We start from the raw sequence: 21,044 nt of genomic DNA on the forward strand, positions 1-21,044 counted from the left end.
CAAGGGCTTTGAGACCGTGTAGGTAAAGCTCCTTGGGTCAGAGATGTGAAATTCTGAGAGTGTGAGAGTGGTGGGTTTATCATGCACAGGTGTGCCACCCCACCCCAAGGGTTCGTCCATATCAGACCTGAGAGCCCAGCATTCAGCGCACCTGGATGGATGGTCTCTGGGCACACTGGTCCTGTGCGCAGTGTCCTTGGGAATGAAGACAGGCAGGGTTTCTCCTGCCCTTCGAGAGCTCAGCTTGCAGTGGAGGAGATGGGACAGTAGCCCACCATACACAGTGCCACCAAGAGAGGAAAAGTGATTGCGTGGAAAGGACATGTCTGGGTGCCCTTGCCTTGGGGTAACCTCCAACAGCTGCTGTGTGCTGTGACTCATGGGAAGTCACCTTCAGGCTACAGGTCATGGCACGGAAGGGCTCGCAGACCACATCTGAGTAAGGGCAGGTGGTGCGCTGACTCACTGAGGACAGGGGTCAGTGGGGAGGCAATCCTCCACCTGATCCTGGGTGCAGGTGTCCACGGGGCTTGTCGCTCTCTGCCGCCGGATGTCTCCATGGGCAGTGTGGTTAGGAGGACCAGTACTTGGTGCCACCAAGGGCACCTGGGCCAATGGCACACAGGTGCAGCCACTCGGGGACAAGTGGGCCAAATGGTGTCCTCAGTGGGTGGCGGAATTAAGACCTTCTGGATATTGAGTGTGTCAGGGGTGCCAGGCCTATTTAGTGTACCTTGATTAGTCAATGCCTCTTGTATACTTAGGCAGCCTGAATATTTACCACCTCTTGTATACTTAGTGATCATGACTATTGACTGCCTCTTGAATATTTAGTGTCATCCTAAATATTTGTCTCATATATACTTAGTGTTATCCTAAATATTTAGTGCCTATTGTATACTTAGTCATCATGAATGTTTAGTGACTCTTGAAATACTTAGTATTATCCTAAATATTTGGTGCTTCTTGTATACTTAGTGTTCATGTATATTCAGTGTCTCTTATTTGGTGATTATGAATATTTAGTGCTTCTTGTATACTTAGGGATCGTTAATATTTAATATGTATTGCATCTTGTATATTTAGTGATCATAATTGTTCAGTGCCTCTCGTGTATTTAGTAATCCTGAATGTTTAGTGCCTTTTATATACTTCCTGATCATGAATATTTAATATTAGTGCATTTTGTATACTTAGTGGTCATAAATATTTAGTGCCTCTCCTACATTTAGTGTTCCTGAAAATTTAGTGTCTCTTGTGTACTTGCTAATCCTCAATATTTAGTGTCTCTGGTATACTGAGTGAATATTCAGTGAATATTCAGTGCCTCTGGTAGACTTAGTGATCATAAATATTTAGTGCCTCTTGTATATTTAGTGATCCTGAATAGTTGTATATTTTGTGATCATGAATATTGAGTGCCCTCTCTCACATATTTATCAATTCTGAATATTCAGTTTCTGTAATATATTTAATGATCCTGAACATTTAGTACCTCTTGAGTACTTAATGACATGTATATGTAATATTTAGTGTATTTTGTATACTTAATGATCGTGAATATTCAGAGCCTGTCACGTATTTAGTGATCCTTAACATTCAGTGCTTCTTGGGCACTTAGTGATCATAAATATTTAGTGCCTGTTATATGTTTAATGATGCTGAATATTTGATGTCTATGGTATATTTTGTGATCATGACTGTTTAGTGTCCTGCATATTAAGAGCCTCTTACATACTTAGCAATCATCAGTATTTAGAGCCCGGGTGCCTCCTGTTTACTCACTACCTCCTGAACATTCAGTATTTCGGTCCTCCCATCCCATCCCCTTCTGCTGGCAAGACCCACAGTCCCACTTGCTACCGGACACGTTCCAGGAAATTCTCCCAGCCGGTGATGCGAGAGCCATCAGGGCACAAGGGAAACCAGAGGGCTCGGTCTGGCTAGGAACCGAGTGTGCTCTGGGTCCCTTACCTGTCCGAGACTTTAGTGCTTGTCAGATAAACGGTTTGACGGTATTTTCTCCCAGTCTGCCGGATGCCTTTTAATTCCCCTCACCTGGGCTTTTGTGGAGCAAAAGTTTTTAATTTTTATGAGGTTCAGTTTATCAGTGTTTCCTTTTGTTGATCATGCTTTTAGTGTCAAGTCTAAGAACTCTTTGCCTAGTTTTGGATTCTGAAGATTTTCTTCTTTTTTCCTACAAGTTTTGTAGTTTTACATTGTCCATGTAAGCCTATCATCCATTTTGAGTTAATTTTTGGATAAGGTGAGAGGTTTAATCTGAGGTTCATTTTCTTTTCCTTTGTGGATGTCCAGTTGCTCTGGCACCATTGGTTGAAAGGGCTGCCCCTCTTCCACTGAGCTGCATTTGGACCTTTATAAAGAAGAATCAGCCCTGCCTATTTGAGGGGGCTATTTATGGGTTCTCTTTTCTGTCTCATTGATCTACGTGTCTGTCCCTTGGTTGATACCACACTGTTTTCTGTAGCCATGACACCCGGTAGAGTGATTCTTCCCACTGTGTCCTTCTTTTTCAAGATATTTTTTTTAAACTATGGTAAGATCTATGCTTTTCCATAGAAATTTTGTCTGTGCCCACAAAACACCTTGCTGGGATTGTGATAAGAACTGCGTTAAACCTATAGATCAATTTGGAGACAGCTGACATCTTTGCTACATTGAGTCTTCCAATCCATAAACCTGGTATATTTCTCCATTTAATTAGATCTTCTTGGACTTCTTTCATCATTGTTTTGTAATTTTCTGTATATTAAGTCCTGCACATGTTTTGTTAATTATGTGTAAGTATTTCATTTTCTTTGGGGTGATTAAAAGTGATTAAGTGGTATTGTGTTTTTAATTTCTGTTTTTACAAGTTCATTGCTCATATACAGGAATGCAATAGACTTTTTCATTGATCTTGTATCCTATGACCTTACTGAGCTCACTTGTTAGTTCTGGGAGTTGTTTTGTAGGAATCCTTGGGATTTTCTATGTAGACAATCGTGTCATCTGAAAATAGAAAGTTTAATTTTCTATTTAAATATTAATATTGCAATAATGGAATATTCTATTCCAATCTGTAGGCCTTTTATTTCTTTTTCTTTTGTTTTCTTTTCCTTATTACACTGGTTGGAGCTGTCAGCACTATGCTGAATGAGTGTTTGGACAGACATCTTTTCCTTGTTTTCAACCAAGGGAAAGAGTCTTGCACCATTAATTATGTTGTTAGATGTAGGGTTTTTTTTTTTTTAATCAAGTTGAGAGAGTTCTCCTCTACTCATAGTTTGCTGAGAGGTTTTTTTGTTGGCTTAAAAAATTTTTTTTATCATGAATGGGTGTTGGATTTTGTCAAATGCTTTCTCTGCATCAATCGAGATAATTATATGACTTGTTGTTTAGCCTGTTGGTATGGTGGATTGATTGACGTTAGGTAGATTTTATTCTCAAACAGGGGAATTAAGTACTTTAGAGTATTATTTACGTGGTGGTGTGGGCTGTGGGAAGTATGAAAAGTACGAAAATCTGGGAGATTAGCAAAATAAAACAAAAACAAAACAATTGAGAGATCAGCAGGGAGACTCGTGAAGTAGTCTAGGTGAGACATGAGGGCAAAGTAGTTTCCTGCAGTTGCTGTGATGAACTATCAGGAACTGGGTGGTCTCGAACAATAAGAATTTATTCTCTAAGAGTTCTGGAGGCCAAAATTCAAAAATAAGGTGTTGGCAGGGCTTCGACCCTTCCAAAGGCTCCAGTGGGTCCTTGCCTCTTCCAGCTCCTGGCGGATTCAGGCGTTCCTTGGTTTGTGGCTGCATCACTCCCCTTTTCTGTTTGTGTCTCCTCCTGTGTGTGAATTTTTTTTTATGTAGATAGGGTCGTCCTCTGTTGCCCAGGCTGGAGTGCCGTGGTGCGATCATAGCTCCCTGCAGCCTTGAGCTACTGGACTCAAGCAATCCTCCTGCCTCACCCTCAAGAGTAGCTAGGACTATAGGCATGCGCCACAACACCTGGCTAATTATTTTACTCTTTGTAGAGATGGGGTCTTGCTATGTTGCCCAGGTTGATCTCAAACTCTTGGGCTCAATCAATCCTCCTGCCTCAACCTCCTAATGAGCTGGGATTACAGATATGAGCCACCATGCCCTGCCCTCTATGTGACTCTTACAAGAACACATGTCACTGGTGTCAGGGCCCACCTGCACAACCCACAATGATTTCCTCATCTCCAAAGCTTCAACTCAATTACACCTGCAGAGATCCTTTATCCGAATAAGGTCATAGTAATATTAATAGCCCAGGGATTAGGATGTGGACACATCTTTTGGACGGGCCACCCTTCGGCTCACCCCAGGTGATGCTCAAGACGAGGGCAGCAGCAGTTGAAATGGAGAGACATACATGCGTCCCGACGTTGCAGAGCTAACACTCGCGGGACTTGCAGCAGGTCTCTCTGTGGGCAAGGAAGGCGAAGAATGAAGGTTTGTGTCCCCCCAAATTTGTATGTTAAAATCGCAACCCTCAAGGTGATGGTATTAAGAGGGGGGCCTTTGGGAGGTGACGAGGTCGTAAGGGTTGAGCCCTCCTGATGGAATCAGTGCCCTTGTAGAAGAGACCCCAGCGAGCTGCCTTGCAAGAGAGGCTCAGGGGAGCCTTTGGCCTCTTCCACCACGTGAGGACACAGCAAGAAGGCGCCATGTCACCAGACACCAAATCTGCTGGCACCTTGATCTTGCACTTCCAGCCTCCAGAACTGTGGGCAACAAACTCTGTTGTCTATAAATTGCCCCGTCTACAGTATTTGGTTAAGCAGCCCACACAGACTGCTTTTGTTTGTCCGTTTTACTTAACTGAGTAACCAGAGGATGGCAGAACCAGTTCCTGGGCTGGGGGCGACTGGGAGAGGTACCGGGGTGGGGGAATGGAAAACCTTCAGTGGGTTTCCTGTGCGGGTGCAGTCAGGCCACCTCTAGCCTGCGGGAATGCCAAGCAGGTGCCTGTGAGCGCGGAGCTCTGGGAAGATGTCCGCTGTCGGTTCGGGACTCACTGACATCGTGGTTTGGATGAGATCATGAGAAGACAGGAAGTCTCAGGGTGGAGCCACCAAACCTTCCTCTTCCCCCAGCGCACGCAGGCTCCCAGCGTCCTGTGGCTCCTGACATCAGGGAGCGGAGGCTCTCTCAGCATCCCCAGTCAAGCTGGCCTTGTCACGTGTTGTGACCCCAGCATGTGGCATATCAGGAACAGTGTGCAACTTCCAGGCAGGGCCTCAGGGTTCCTTGGCTCCACTGCCAACCCACCACTGACTCACCCGAACCCTGGAGCGACCCTTCAGCCTACTCTCCCAGCTGGCCCCGAAGGGGTGGCGAGGGCCCACGAGCCAGTTTTAGCCTGTCCACCAGCCACCTGCTGTCTGTGAAGCCCGCCTCCCACCTCGCCCAGCAGGCCTTCCAGCTGTGACATCTTGGGCTGGTTGGTTATTTAGTAAGAGACACCTGGGAGGGCCTGGCCAGCAAGTGACAAGGATGAACTGAGGCCAGAGCCCACGGAGCTCACCTGGGTGGCCAAGGGTGGCGCTCCACAGGGAGCACCGCCGCCTCCAACATCTGGAGGCCGTGCAGGGCCGTGGACCTGGTGTCCGCAGCCACCTGCGCAGAAGCAGCTGCAATCAGGCAGCAGGGGACGGACCTGACCAGGAGGCGGGGGGCACGAGCGGAGGCCGGGACAGACGTGGCTGTGGAGCGTTTTCTGGGCCAGCCTGCGTTCCACTGAGGCTGAGGCATGGTGAGTGATGCACACGAAACAAGAGACTCTTCCAGGGAGGCAGGAGGCCGACTCTGGTGGCCAGAACTAGGGCCACTTTGGGACAGGACCACACACAGTCAAGGACAATGACAAGTTCAGCACAACCCACACTGCACAGGAGTCAGAGAAACTATTCAAACCTGCTTCCCTGAAGGATCAGCATCACTCCTCCAGTAACACAACACTTTAATTCAGCGTCTGGGGGAACTCGGACATCGCCAGGAGGAGCATGGCCAATTTTTTTAAAAATCAGGAGATTCTTGAATGTGTTGGTGAGTTTGTGGGAGATGATCAGGCAGGGGCTGGGGCACAGATCCACGCCCGGGAGAGGGGAAGGGCAGGCAGCTGGAGAATCCTGCAAAACTGCAAACACCTACCTGCGCAAACGATTGTACTCTGGAGGCTGGATCAAGCTGCATTCTTCCTCTGGGACCTAGGATCTCTGTCTCATCTCTCTCGACAAAATGCCAGCCAGACGTGTGGAGAGTGACCGAGACACTCCCAGTGAAGGTGAGTGTGCGTTGGTGACACTCGGGCCAGGGAAGGCCATGCTGCCCCCAAAGAATCCAGACTGTAGGCAGAGCCAGCAGAGGTGAGCTGCCATAGCCACCCGCAGTGACCCAACTGCCTCTTTCCACATGGCCTCTGAAAGCTGTCGCTGCCGTGCCAGGGCAGGGCCTGCCAGCCTCACCTCACTCCACCTGAGGGGCCAGCACTGTCCTGCCCAGAGGCATTGGAGTGGACCTCTGTCCTCCCGGTGTCTGTTCCACCTTCTCCATGGCCCTCCTGCGACACCAGCCTTCCTTTGATTTTCCTTCTCCTTCTCCCTCTGATTCTTACTATTTGGTACAGATTCATTTATTAGATTCAGATTTTTTTTAAAAGATGAGGCGACATGCACGACATATAATGAACCATTTTAAAGTGAACAATTCAGGGAGCACTTCGGACATTCACAATGTCGGGCGACTATCTAGTTCCAAAACATTCTCATCCCCCGCAGGAAACCCTGTGCCCCTTAAGCAGCCGCCCCACAGCTCCGCATTCCTTCAGCCCCCCCGGCAACAGCGAATCTGCTTTTTTCCCCTATGGATTTGCCTATTCTGGATATTTCATAGAAATGGAATCATACACCATGTGGCCTTCTGTGTCTGGCTTCTTTCACTGAGTATGTTTTCAAGGTTCATCCCCTTGTAGCCTGAGTCAGTGCTTCAGTCCTTTGGAAAGACTAATATTCCACTGTAGGGAGAGACCACAGTTTGTTTCTCCATTCCTCAGCTGACGGACATTGGGTTGTTTCCACCCTGTGGATGTTATGAATAATGCTGCCGTGAACATTTGTGTACAAGTTTTCGTGTGCATGTGTGTTTTCATTGCTCTTAGGCATATACCTAGGAGTGGAATTGTGGCACCTTTCTTCCTTTTGCAAGAGTGTGATGAGCTTTCTCTTACAGAAGCAGGCAGCTCTTGCTATTTTACTACGTTTTTGAACCTAGTAACCTGATAGATGCTCAGACTTCAGACCAGAGCTGTCCAACTGAACTTTCTGTGATGATGGAAACATTCTGTCTGTGCTAAATATGGTATCCATTGGCTACATGTGGTTAGGGCAACTGAGAAACTACACCTTTGCATTAAATTTTAATTAACTGAAAATTACACACTTTTTTTTTTTAAGAGGCAGGTTCTTACCGTGTTGCCCAGGCTGGTCTCAAACTCCTGGCCTCAAGTGATCCTCCCACCTCGGCCTCTCAAAGTGCTGGGATTACATGTGTGAGCCACCATGCCTCGCTAATTATCTGGAAATTAAATAAACCCTGGGGTTTGTTACTGTATATGGGACAGCTCAGCCTTAGAGGTGACAAATGAAATGCTACTGCCTTCTCTCTTAACACTCCATTTGAGTAATTTTTTTACAAAAAATCTGGAAATCCATAGTGATACTTGAAACAGCTAAGTCCCCAGCCCCTGAAAAAACCTACTGAAATACTACTGAAGGGTTTGAAGAGATATAGTGACCCACATTGCTATAAATACATAAAGACAAATTTAAGCTAGAATTGAAGTCTGTCTCTAGAAAAATAATGGGGAGATCTCTGGAAGGCTATGCACTCCCCTGGCCAATCCTAGCAGCTTTGTTTTACTGAAATGGTGCCCACTTGTGTGTTGCACAAACTATCTACATTTTTGTGAATATTGTACTGTTTAGATCAACACTGTTGGGGCAGTTGCTTGTCAATTTTGGGGTGAATAGTTAGATAGCACTGTGATATTTTCTAAAGACAAGCAGATTTGTGGTTAGCCCCAGATGGTATCCAGGGAGCCCTGGTTTGGGTAGACCCAATTTTATTAGGATACATACATATAATATTCCTGAATTATCTTACTGGCCTATATTTATAATAAAAAATTGCTAATTACCCTATTCTGATCACTATATATTACATGTATTGCAACATCACTACATACTCCGTAACTGTGTACAAAATTGTGTCCATTAAAAAATTAAAGGTCTCATCCATATTTTGAAAGACAATGAAAACTATAGATAACCGTAACAGGAATAAAGCTAACACTTTCTGGGCTCTGATTTTGGACCGGGCATTTTTAAGGGATTATCACGGATTAACTCCATTAATCCCTCTCCCCTGTGAGGTAGGTGCTATTAACATAGCCATTTCTCAGTTGATTTTGCCTAGAGGTCTCTGGAATTCTCCAACTCTCCTTTATTTTGCAATGTGAAGTTCAAGAACAGAGTCATCTTCCTAAAAATCCACAAATACTACTTAACCTGGTTCTAACAGTATTCATTTTAAATGTGCTAAACTCATAAACCTAATTTTCCTCATCAAATTCACTGTGCAAATTGTTTTGTTCTCACAATTGTAACAATGAAATTAAAGTGGTCTTTGGTTAATGTTTGGCCAACCCAAAATAAACGAAGTTCCTTCAAATAATTACTTTGTTCACAATTAATTCTTAAAACGTTTACATCTCCTTTTAAGATCTAATAATTTGGTTGTTTTTTTAAGTACTGAACCCTTTCCATGACCTTTAGAATTCCAACCCAACAAATCAAATCGTTAATTCCCGCGGACCTCACGATACTAAAATTTGACAATCTCAATTTACGTTTTAAATGTAATTCCCAAGATTTACTCAATAATCGCAAATGGCAAATTCGTAAAACATTGCAAATACTCTTAATACCAGGCGAATAAACCCGATTGTCCCTGGGATCAGAAAACCCATCCTGGACTTGTCCAAATGTGAACCTTTCCAGAGTCAAAAATAACGTATCACTAGCAATCATGTGGGTATCTTTAGGGTGGCTGGGATTAAAATCCCGAGAGATTTTGGGGTGAGATTCAAAAGCAAGGGTGGCCACCTGTGGGCAGTGGGCAAGCGTTCCCTGCAGTAAAAGGCACACGTTGCCTACCTCGCGAGGATGCGTGGCCCAGCCAGCCCCGGGTCCCAGCTCCTGGCTGCGCCCTAGCCTAGCGCTGAAGCGCTCATTAAGGCGCCCAAAACGACTAGGCCACAGGCCTATGAAGGAATGCAGATTGAGTGTGGCTCTTTTCTCGACAAGATGGGTGGCTCTGAAAAGAGCCTTTGGTGTCCGTAAAAGGACGCCAGGGGCGGCGGCCTCACTTGCCCTTGGCCTTGTGGTGGCTCTCGGTCTTCTTGGGCAGCAGCACGGCCTGGATGTTGGGCAGGACGCCGCCCTGCGCGATGGTCACGCGGCCCAACAGCTTGTTCAGCTCCTCGTCGTTGCGGATGGCCAACTGCAGGTGGCGCGGTATGATTCTCGTTTTCTTGTTGTCGCGCGCCGCGTTGCCCGCCAGCTCCAGAATCTCAGCAGTCAGGTACTCGAGTACCGCAGCCAGGTACACCGGCGCGCCGGCGCCCACGCGCTCGGAGTAGTTGCCCTTGCGAAGCAGCCGGTGCACGCGGCCCACGGGAAACTGCAGCCCTGCTCGCGACGAGCGCGACTTGGCCTTAGCGCGCGCCTTACCGCCCTGTTTCCCACGGCCGGACATCTCGAAAAGTAGCACACAAGCCTGGAAAAAACGAAAAGCAGTACCGAAAGTAACGAGGCGGCGGCGCGCAGCGAGCCCTTATATATGGTCCAGAGGTCGCCTGGATGGCGGCGTTCGATTGGTTAGCAACGGTAGCCAATCAGAAAAGGAGCCCGGCTTCTCCTTATTTGCGTATGCCTTGCCCAGCGATGACGTAGAACGACATTTCATCCAATCAGAATTGAGCAAATTCCAATCCTTCATTTGAATACAAGACGTACAAATAGAGTTGCTCCCGGCGCTCTTCGTATTTGTTCGGAGACGTACGCCATCATGCCAGATCCGTCCAAATCCGCTCCGGCACCCAAGAAGGGTTCCAAGAAGGCCGTCACCAAGGCGCAGAAGAAAGACGGCAAGAAGCGCAAGCGCAGCCGCAAGGAGAGCTACTCCATCTATGTGTACAAGGTGCTGAAGCAAGTGCATCCCGACACCGGCATCTCGTCCAAGGCCATGGGTATCATGAATTCGTTCGTCAATGATATCTTCGAGCGCATTGCCAGCGAGGCCTCCCGCCTGGCGCACTACAACAAGCGTTCCACCATCACGTCCCGGGAGGTGCAGACGGCCGTGCGCCTGCTGTTGCCTGGCGAGTTGGCCAAGCACGCCGTGTCCGAGGGCACCAAGGCCGTCACCAAATACACCAGCTCCAAGTGAGGCGTGCCGCGGTGCGCCCTGAACCCAAAGGCTCTTTTCAGAGCCACCTACACAATCGAGAAAGGGTGTCGAACACGGTGAAGGGCTGTTACGTAATGTCATGTATTTGCGTGCGCCTTGGCGGTTTGTTGGTTACAGGGTGCGGCCGGGTCTGAGTCGTGTGTGCGTGTATGTGTGTCTGTGCGCGCGCGTGTATACATGAATGGAAAGTGAGAATAAGTGCCAGTTAACAGAAATTTGTGATGGAAAAAAAGCTGGGTAATGGTGGGAGGCGATCAAGGATCTCTGTGTCCACCGTCTCCTCCCGTCAGAGTTATTAACGTGTACCGTGGCGCAAAAATAGCTTTTAGTTTCCAATGTCCTTTAATAGCAAAGGGTGCTTTTCTGACTTGAGTGCTTGTGTCCCATCCAGGCCAGGGCCATCTGAGTTTGGCGTGTACCGTGCACGTGAGAAGCGCGGGTCGCCTCCCCCAGAAGGACCCTGTGTTAACCTTTTCTATTTCTCTCCGCCCCTTGTCTCCTCATGTGTGAGTCTGGAGGTGGCGCTAGATCTCGAGCTCCATGAGGTCCAGAGTGTTGTCACGCTGCCCTGGCGGTCATGCCTGGCTCTGCGTTTTAAGACATTTTTATCCCTCCCTGGACCTGACATACATCTTTATGCTGAGGCGTTGAACATTCCTAGAAACCGTTTGCGTGGCAGGAGGTTTGAAATTGAAATGGAAATAGAAACGCGGCGACATCGTGGCGCCCTGTGTGCGGGAGCTGGATGTATAATAAGCGACCCCAGGTGCTGGAGGGCGGGGAAGCGGTTCATTTAAGAGGAAAAGAATGCTCTTTTCCTGAGCAAATGTATTAATAGTTGGCCGCCCAATTATTTTATGTGAATCTTTAACGACACAAAATTCCCCTTTTTTTCTCCAAATTTTCGTGGCATTTATTTGGAGAGTGCCTGTTTTGGCGCAGGAAAGCGCTTTGGCATGAGTTTCGCTTTGGAAAGCACATGACTTGGCTTATTTATAAAAAGGATTCCTAATAATTACTTCTACGAGCCGTTGTGAGAATTATAATTATCGAGAGTTTTTGTCATCGTTTCCGGCAAGAAATAAGAATTCAATAAAATACAGTAAAAAATATTTTTTTTCCTAGCCATCTCCAAAGGGAGCCAGTCGTGTGCCCGGGCTGGGGCGGGCAGGGCTAGGGGAGGAAAGGTCACCACGCGATCATCCTCGGCCACAATGGCTGTCACCTCTCTCCCTTTATCTACTGCGTGAGTACACTCTAAAATAGTTTTTGAAAACTTCACGTGTTCTTCAAGTCATCTAAAATATTTTTATCATAAGTTCAAATGGTTGCAAGGATCCAAATCCCCATATAGGACTTTTTAAAAAAACAAAGTCGTCCTATCAGTCTTTTAAAGATACTTACATCAATTTGATATCATAATATAAATACATGACCAAGTTTTCTTTGACGGTGAGCTATTTTAGATTATTTTTTCCTTCCTGAATGCATATTTCCATTCCCCTTTGCCTCAGAATTCCATTCTACCATAGTATGTATATGTATAGTATGTTTAATCATGCTCTACATATTACTCTTTTTTTTGCAACAAAGTCTGTAAATTAAAATTTAAACGCACTTCTAGGTAACCAAAAGTCAGTGTTTAAAAAATCATCTGGACAGTGCACAATTGTTTAAAACATAAACGAGTGTTGATTATTATCAAACAAAACACATTTTAGTGAAACTGACTCTAAAAAAAAATCTTTGCAGAAGAAAATGACTCTTGTAAGGAGTTAATGGTGCACCCTCCCTTCTCCCTACTCTTTCCTTTGGTGTCTATTACTTTATGCATACACGGACATGAACAGTGTTGTCCAGAATGGTTTCCATTCAGTTTTCTCTGGATATATGCTCCACAAAATATTTATGAAAATAAATACATACAGCTTTGCACAGCAGCAGTATTGTAGCCCATGAGGTTTTCCAAGGCGTAATTATTAATTGAAAACTTTTCCCAATACCCCACAGTGAAGACTTGCAATATAGCCGGCACCGACAATTTTTGACAGTCTCTATGGAGAATGAATTAAAAAATTTAAAAAGAAAAGAAATACATAGGAGTGGAAATTTTGTCATAGCCATTTAACTTAATTCTTTGCCTCTCTAGTTATAATCCAAAAATTAAACAGATCTATCATCAAAAGCGAGAACTGTCAACACCCTTAATCCTGTCAAGAAATATAGGATTTGCATTAAAAGCTATGGAATTCAGTCTCTCCTCTTTGAAACAGGTGCCCCCTGAATGACACAGCCAAGCCCTCACCCTCCTACCAGCATAGATTGTAGATCTGGAGCCAATATATATCCTAAACAAGCATTTGCAGTCATGAAACTGCTCTCACAGTTGCAGGTAGTTCTCTCCTTTAATGACCTTAAAACATAGGTTTAATAAGATAAAACCTGTCTCTGGCAAAGATAGAGGAATGTGATTGATTGTGTTAGCAGTAGGCAACGACATTGGTTAGTGCCAGAGATAAAATCAAGGCACAAAATGAATATGTAATCAAATTTTCCAAAAATAATTCTGTAAGAATACATTTTGTGGTGTATGATGCCAAATATCAGTTTCTCAGTCCTTCTGATTCCTCTGGCACAAGTTTAAAGTAAAAATAGGCTGCCCCTACCTGCCACCCCAGCTGCCCCAGTCCAGGGATGGGTGGGGCTCATCTCTCCCTTCCAGGTCAGACTCTATTAAGGGAAATGCAAAAAAGCTAAAACAGGGTTCCTGCTATTGAGATTTTATAATCAAGAAAATTGAAATTGTGTACAGAACCCATGTCTATAATCACATTGTTACAACAGAGAAAGACAAACGTGAAGTTGAATGTAAACATTGAAAGAGGACAGGGCCCACATATCAAATACATGAGAATCAATAGAGTCTGAGAGAATTAGAACTCATTGGACAAAATGGAAGCATTCTGAGTCAGAAATAATTAAGCCACATTCCTAAATTAAGTTTCTGGAATGAACTGGAGGGATTTGGGAGACATAAACTCTGAAATGCATTTAAGAGACTGCCCCTCACCCATCTCAGCTACAAATTTCAAGTCAAATTTGTTAATTATTATGGAGTAAATCGAACAATTTGGAGGGAATCAACCCAGTTAAAATGGCTTTGATCAAAAAGATAAAAAAAAATATGCTGGCAAAGATGCAGAGAGAGGGGAACACTGTTACATTCCTACACTGTTGGTGGGAATGTAAATTAGTACAACCATTATGAAAAACAGTATGGAGATTCCTCAAGAAACTAAAACCAGAACTACCATATGACCCAGCAATCCCACCACTGGCTAAATATACCCCAAAGAAAGGAAATCAATATATCAAAGAGATAGTTGCGTTCCCATGTTCATTACAGCACTATTCACAGTAGCCAAGAAATGGAATCAACCTAAGTGTCCACCAACGAATGAATGAATAAAGAAAGTGTGGCAAATACAATGGAATATTATTCAGCCATAAAAAGAATGAAATCCTGTCATCAGCAGCAACATGAATGGAGCTGGAGGAGGTTATTTTAAGTGAAATACGCCAGGCACAGAAAGAGACAGTATGTTCTCAATTATATGTGAAAGCTAAAAAAATGGATCTTATGGACAGAGAGAATTTATTGGTGGCTACCAGGGGCTGGGAAGAGGGGAGTGGGGAGGTGGATGAAGAGAAGTTGATTAATGGGTACAAATATACAGTTTGATAGAAGGAATAAGATCTAGAGTTTAATAGTACAGTATGGTGACTATAGTTAATAATTTGTTGCAAGGTTCAAAATTGCTGGAGGAGAGGAATACGAATGTTCCCAACCTAAAGTGGGGGTGAATGTTTCAGTGATGGATGTCCTAATTGCCCTGGCATGAACATTACGTATTCTATGCATGTATTAAAATACCACACGCATCCCCAAAATATGTACAACTATTATGCATCAATTAAAAAAATAAAAAGCCTGTTGGATCTAAAAGTGCTATAAAAATAAAGCTTATTAAAAAAAAAAAATGTGAAGGGAGGAAAACTGTCCCTTTAAAAAGAAACTAAGAACACAATAAAGTGAATTTATGAGACAGTAAGAGGTTAAATGTTGAGGAATGCGTCCTTGTCCTCCTGTAATTGGAGGTGGTGTGGGGTGAACGGCCATTGTCCCCAAGTGGGAATCGAGCCATTGTCCCCAAGTGGGAATCGAGCCGGAGCCGGGAATTCAAATCCCAGGCAATTGTTTCAGCTCTTGGAGGGCGGGTCGATTTCAGGCATTGTTCCTCGCTAGAGCCAACGGTATTGGATATGTTTTAGGGGGAAGACAGCTGGAATGCCTTAGTTGTTACTTAATGTGTCATCCAGCGAACATCATACTCATTTTGCCTATGATTTACTGGATTTTTTAAAAAAGACACAGCATTTGCTGTATTTAACAGGATTTTCACTGTTTACCAGGCTTACACACACACACACACACACACACACACACACACATATGCTGGGCTGGAGAAATACCAGAATTTCTGAACTGAGATTTTCGCTGAGTGCTAAGGCTGAAAACCAGGATCTGTGCGCCCGCCGTCTTGATGTTTCAAACAGGAGCGCGTGGCATAGAGAGCTGCTTAGGCGCAAAGCTGCTGAAATGTTCGTTTTTGGCCTGAAGCTCGGCAAAGGAAGGAGGGAAGGGGCGGGGGAAGGAAGGCCCCCAGCGCCACCGTCAGGGAGCGCGACAACAACCCAAAGGCCTCGCTGAGCACGTCCTCCAGCCTCACCCGCGGGGGCGGAGGAACGGCACAAGATCTTCAGGTGACTCAAGCGCCTTACATGCACGGTGCATGCCACGCGCAGAGGGATCTCTGGTTGAGATCCAGAGCTCAGTCGTCCTCTCCAGCTTCTAACTGTGGCCAAGACTAACCCAGAATCCAGCAAGCGTTGTTTGTTTTTGAGATAGGGTCTCGCTCTGTCGCCCAGGCAGGAGTGCAGTGGCGCGATCATGGCTCACTGCAACTTCTAACTTTTGGTCTCAGGCATCCTCCCGCCTCAGCCTCCCAAGTAGCTGCGACAAGCCCGCGCCACCACGCCTGGCTGATTTCTAAATTTTTGGTAGAAACAGGAATCTGGCTATGTTACTCAGACAGGTTTCGAACTCTTCTCCTGAAGCGATTCTCCCGCCTGGGTCTTCCACAAAGTGCTGGGATTACAGGCGCGTGAACCACCGCGCGGGGCCCCAGTAAGCCTTTTTAAAGGGAAATGTGCCAATATACACAAGGGGCCTAGTTTTACTTCAAGACTTGCATCCCCGCTGCGCACTGCACCTCCCCCCACCACGCGATTGAATCACAAGCCACAGCCCACAGCCAGACTAGGTGGCACGCTCCTTTTTGAGCTTGGAGGTGGCTCTGAAAAGAGCCTTTGGGTTCGGGGCGCACCGCGGCGCGCCTCACTTGGAGCTGGTGTATTTGGTGACGGCCTTGGTGCCCTCGGACACGGCGTGCTTGGCCAGCTCACCGGGCAGCAGCAGGCGCACGGCCGTCTGCACCTCCCGGGACGTGATGGTGGAACGCTTGTTGTAGTGCGCCAGGCGGGAGGCCTCGCTGGCGATGCGCTCGAAAATGTCGTTTACAAACGAGTTCATGATGCCCATGGCCTTGGACGAGATGCCGGTGTCTGGATGCACCTGCTTCAGCACCTTGTACACGTAGATGGAGTAGCTCTCCTTGCGGCCGCGCTTGCGTTTCTTGCCGTCCTTCTTCTGCGCCTTGGTGATGGTCTTTTTGGAGCCCTTCTTGGGCGCCGGAGCCGAGCGCGAAGGCTCCGGCATGACGAGGCGGTGACGGCGCCGAAACAAACGGACAATGCGGGCACAGCGAGGCTATTTGTCATCTTTATATTCAAATGAAGGCTCCAAACCTCTCACCTCTCATTGGACCGGCCCGCTGCCCCCGGCCACCAACGGGAAGGAGTTATGTAAATAGGACATGCTGGTTCTTCTTTCCTATTGGACGGTAGTGCAACCAATGCAAAAGCGCGTCTGCAGCCGGCTGGAGCTACGGTTGCGCACCTTTGTTCAAGGCCTTTGTCTCAAACCCGGAGGGGACTTTTGTGTGCTTCTGTATCGGTGGTGGGTCTGGACGCGGCTGGGAAGGAAACCGGTTGCAGCCCCGCATCTCGGTCTTCTCCGGCTGTGAGGCAGTTACACTGGGGCACTTCTTCCTGCGGCCGACAGCGGGGAGCTGGAGCTGGTACTTATTTAGTAAGGAAGATGCGGGTGGGAATGGCGGCTTGCAACTGTCTTAACCAGTTATTTCCCCTCATCCCCGCCCCACCAAGACCAAAGAGATAACGTTCATTTCAGAATTCAAGAGTAGATCCAAACAGTTCATTAGGAAACACAGAAAATATGCTAAGGTACTAGACGTGTAGCAAGGCACACAGCAGATTTTTAACTGGAGAGGAGTTGAATGAGCTTCAAATAAAATGCTAGTCCTTCGTATTGTTATTAGGGCCCCTGGAATCCCTTTAAGGTGACAGCCCTAATGCTAAGCGCTTGAGATGCATAGTCTTTTCTGTCTCCTAATACATCCAAGAGGTAGGTACTAGAGTTGCTCTGCAATTACACCCATGAGGACACAGGCTTAGAGAATCTGTTCTATTAACTCCCAACAAAGAAACAAGATGTGAAGAATTTCAGCATCACCTGCAGCTGGTTAGAAAAGCAGTCTTGGGCCCCACTCCAAAAGGGTTGAGTCAATCTGCATTTTTAAAAGGGGTGTGGGTGCACTTAACAATTTGAGAAGTCCTGGTCTGGAGGTCATTTATCTGCCCTACCTTGGGCAAATTATTTACCTTCTCCTAGCCTCCATGTCCTCATCTGTAAAATGAGTCTGGAAGTGTAACCTTGACAGGGTTGCTTGAGAGTCAATGTGTGTGAAGCAACTGGCAGGGTGCCCAGATTTACATTTTGTGCCGAATTCCTCTTAACTCCTTTCCTCCTTAGGACTGACCCAGCCACATGCAGCTTGGGCTGCCTCAGCTGAGCTGTTTATGCCCCAGGCAGCTCCATCACGTAACTGTGTAGCATGAGCCTTTCTCTCTCCCACCACAACAGGACTAAGCTGTAATCCACAGGGCAAGGAGGATGTGGCTTTCAAGTCTGAATCTCCAGGGCCCAGCACAGAGCTTGGCACCTAGCGAAGGTCCAATCAATGTTTGTCGAGTGAGTAAGCCTGTTAACTGAGGCAGTGCCCTCTGCAGTCAAGTCTGTCTTCTAAGGTCTGTTGCACCCTTGCAACTGTGCAATCTCAGGGTTCCCTGAGCTGCTTTGGATACTAATCTTTAAGCATTTTTTTTAATGTTTCATTTTCAAATATGCAGTGGGTTTAGCAAACATTTCCAGAGTGCTTGCTAGAAGCTAGGTAACCCCTTAATATTAATAAATACTTAATTCAATTTAGTTCTTTTAACAGCCCTGCAGGGTATGCTCTATGTCAAAGAGTCTCAGCTTGGCCAAATGGTAGTCAGGCTCCTCCTGGTCCTCCTCCTAGGCCCATCCATGCACTTTCTTGGAAAATCCAGTGTTAGCAAGAGCCCTAGTAAATTAGCTTCACAAGAACTCATCAGCCTGGCTTCTTATAGGGGTGGGTAGGTTCGGAACAAAACTTAGAGTAGGGCGGGAGGTGCTTCCAAGAAGGTCTTTGGGTAAGAAGTTGTCTTTCAGTGTAGCTGCGAAGATTTAGGAATTGCTCTGCCCGCCATATAGTGGCTGCTTGGTAGTGTCAGGAGGTCAGCCCCAGCTTCTCATGGGTCATTGCTGTGGACTGAATATTTGTGTCACCCACAAATTCACAGGCTGAAAACCCCCTTCCCCAAGGTGATGGTGTTAGGCGGTGGGGGCCTTTAGGAGGTGATTAGATCATGAGGGTGCAGTCCTCATAATGGGATTAGTGCCCTTAGAAGAATAGAGCTTGCTTTTCTCTTTCTCACTGCTACAGGTGCCAAGGGAAAATTTCCCCATCACCCACTGAAGGGTCACTGAAAAATTAACTGACAAAAGGCAGATTAATAGGAAAAAAGGCATCCACATGTATTTGATTATAGTTTTACATGACATGGGAGCCTGTAGAGTGAAGATTCAAAGATAGAGGGGAAACTCCATTTTTATGCTTAAGTTAAACAAACTATGGACAGCTGTGCAGAAATACGGTTGGACAAAAAGGATATGGCCTGATGCTGGCAGGCAGAGTGGGGAAGCCCAGCGAGGCCGTCTGTCTAGATTCCTCTTGGCCTCTCTGAGCAGCGTCCTTCCTCCTGGGTCTGGGCAGGGCCCGCTCTGGGATGAGGGTCTCATGACCTACAGTCAAACAAGGTGGGTCACAGAATTTCTTTACGGACTGTTTTTATACAGAAAGGCGGGGTCCAAGTTAGAGTCATATTTTTAGGTGTTGTGTCTGGCTTTAGGGAAAAGAGGTTCTGGTTTCCATGACCCACCTTGGGGAAGAGGGATTCTGGTTTCTCTGGCTAGCCTGGAGGGAGGATGGGACTGAGGGATAGGAGGGCAGGAGAAGGTCAGAGAGAAACTTTTGCTTCAGAGGCTGCCTCTGAGGCCTTCATTTGGGGGCATTGTTTTCTGAGCTCCTACGTTGCCACGTGAAGACACAGTGGGAAGGTTGCTGTCTGCGGACCAAGAAGGGGAACCTCACAGAACCTGATCTCAGACTTCCAGCCTCCAGACTGCGAGAAATAAATTTCTGTTGTTTAAGCCACTTAGTCTGTGGTGTTCTGTTATAGCAACCTCAGCCAACGGAGACAGTGTTTTGGGATTGAGACCACATGATGTATTGACAGATGGAACATTCACTATAGGGTAAACTTGAGATTTTCCTCATGAGAAAGAAAGAAGAGGGAGGGAGTCAGGGAGAGGGGAAAGGAAAAGAAAAAGAAACAACAAAAAAAAAACAGTGGCTTCTAGCTTAGCTACCAGGAGCAGGCATCTGTGCTGGGGAGTAATGGCCTGGTAGAGTCATCTAAAAGAGGGTTAGGCCTGGCCTGGAGGCTCACGCCTGCACTGTGAGAGGCCCAGGCAGGAGGGCTGCTTGAGGCCAGGAGTTAGAGACCAGCCTTGGCAACATAGCCAGACTTTGTCTCTACGAAAAATTTAACAATTCGTGGGGTGTGGGATTGTGTGCTGTAGTCCCAGCTACTTCAGGGGCTGGGGCAAGAAGACTGCTTGAGCTCAGGAGTTGAGGGAGCTATGATGACGCCACTGCACTCCAGCCTGGGTGACAGAGGGAGACCCTGTTTCTGAAAAATAAATAAAAATAAAAAGGGGGTTAGATTATTTTTAAAAACACATGAATACCTCCCCCCACACCCTACCCAGCCCTGCCAGCCGCTGCCTTTAATGGTTCTAGAGTTCAGAGTCCCTGGTGCTGGAAGCCAGTCAATAAATGCATGGAATGAATGACTGAATGCAAGAAATGAGCCCATTTTAACATCTTAGACATTTGTGCAGCCCCAGATGGTGCTTCCTTTTCTACTAGGATAAAGGCTTCCTGCAGTGAGTGCTTTCCACTCCCCTCATCCCTCAGCCAAGAGGCCAGGTCCCTTTAAAATTCTCACAAACGAGCATTTAATACAAATGGCATGGCGCATTGCAATGGCAGACACAGGACACATACATGTTGTGGTGTTATTTTCCCCTGAAGAGTGCTGACTGTCTATCCTCGAATAGCTAAAGAAAAGCAGGCCACATCCAGACCCCACCGGGAGGCGGGCATCTGCCCGGGGCCAGCAGCACCCTACAGATGGGAAAAGGACTAATTGGAACATTTTGGGATTTGGAGCTGGAGGAAGCAGGAGAAGCTGAAATGACGGGGCGTGCCATGGAGGTTTGCAGGGCCCATGGGACCTCGCTTAATGCTTGCAAAAGTGCGAAGAAGGAAAAGAGGCTTTGCGCGGCCTTTGTCCTCTGTACAGCTTCCAGGTGGCATCCGGGTACAAAGGCCTTCCTGCCACCGCCGGGGAGCATTTCCACCGGGACGATTCCTGTGGCTCAGGGTTGGGTCGCCCGGGAATCCCCTGTCTTAAAGGCAATGTTTCCGTTGGGCCGGCACCGGGGCCTCCCCAGCCGCGGTGACGGGAGGCGTTCACCAGGGCCTGGCGCCCAGAAGCGCCCGCGTTCGGACCAAGGCGAGGAGGTAAAACGGCAGGATCCCCAACGCCCACGTCTCAGACGCAGCTTTTGTACCCATTTCCATCGTATTTCATCAAATAGGAAAGAGCTGCAAATACCAGAGGCAGGTGGGAAGGAAGGACAAGTGACGTGCAGGCGAAGCGAAACAGCAGCCAAAGCAATTTTGTGAGCACCACGATGAACGCGCAGACTCCATTCGCGTCCCGGCGCGCCGCGCGCTCCTGCTGCAGAGACGCGCCCGCCACCCGCGCCGCGCACGGACGGCGTCTCGGGGGCCC

The 21,044-nt window shown here is 46.9% G+C and overlaps 3 protein-coding genes and 1 non-coding gene across 4 annotated transcripts; 2 read left to right on the forward strand and 2 right to left on the reverse strand.

The window, feature by feature from the left end:
- Positions 1 to 9,438: 9,438 nt before the first annotated feature.
- Positions 9,439 to 9,842, reverse strand: H2AC25 (H2A clustered histone 25). Its single transcript, XM_069467486.1, has one exon. It carries the CDS (start codon positions 9,840 to 9,842, stop codon positions 9,450 to 9,452), a length of 393 nt encoding a protein of 130 aa, XP_069323587.1. The 3' UTR covers positions 9,439 to 9,449.
- A 312-nt stretch (positions 9,843 to 10,154) lies between these two features.
- H2BC26 (H2B clustered histone 26) lies at positions 10,155 to 10,535 on the forward strand. The gene has a single exon (XM_069467487.1). The coding sequence runs from the start codon at positions 10,155 to 10,157 to the stop codon at positions 10,533 to 10,535; it is 381 nt and encodes a 126-aa protein (XP_069323588.1).
- A 1,947-nt stretch (positions 10,536 to 12,482) lies between these two features.
- LOC138383048 (U4 spliceosomal RNA) lies at positions 12,483 to 12,619 on the forward strand. Its single transcript, XR_011233506.1, has one exon. It is a non-coding gene; the product is annotated as a U4 spliceosomal RNA (small nuclear RNA).
- Positions 12,620 to 15,966: 3,347 nt separating this feature from the next.
- On the reverse strand, positions 15,967 to 16,397 carry LOC138382849 (H2B.U histone 2). Its single transcript, XM_069467488.1, has one exon. It carries the CDS (start codon positions 16,393 to 16,395, stop codon positions 16,015 to 16,017), a length of 381 nt encoding a protein of 126 aa, XP_069323589.1. The 5' UTR covers positions 16,396 to 16,397; the 3' UTR covers positions 15,967 to 16,014.
- Positions 16,398 to 21,044: the final 4,647 nt, after the last annotated feature.

The sequence above is a fragment of the Eulemur rufifrons genome, chromosome 4, assembly GCF_041146395.1.
Source record: "Eulemur rufifrons isolate Redbay chromosome 4, OSU_ERuf_1, whole genome shotgun sequence".
In the NCBI taxonomy this organism is placed as follows: domain Eukaryota; kingdom Metazoa; phylum Chordata; class Mammalia; order Primates; family Lemuridae; genus Eulemur; species Eulemur rufifrons.

What these genes read in the sequence shown, in the direction of transcription:
- H2AC25 (XM_069467486.1), bottom strand. Translation starts at nt 9,842, where the DNA reads ATGTCCGGCCGTGGGAAACAGGGCGGTAAGGCGCGCGCTAAGGCCAAG.
- H2BC26 (XM_069467487.1), top strand. Translation starts at nt 10,155, where the DNA reads ATGCCAGATCCGTCCAAATCCGCTCCGGCACCCAAGAAGGGTTCCAAG.
- LOC138382849 (XM_069467488.1), bottom strand. Translation starts at nt 16,395, where the DNA reads ATGCCGGAGCCTTCGCGCTCGGCTCCGGCGCCCAAGAAGGGCTCCAAA.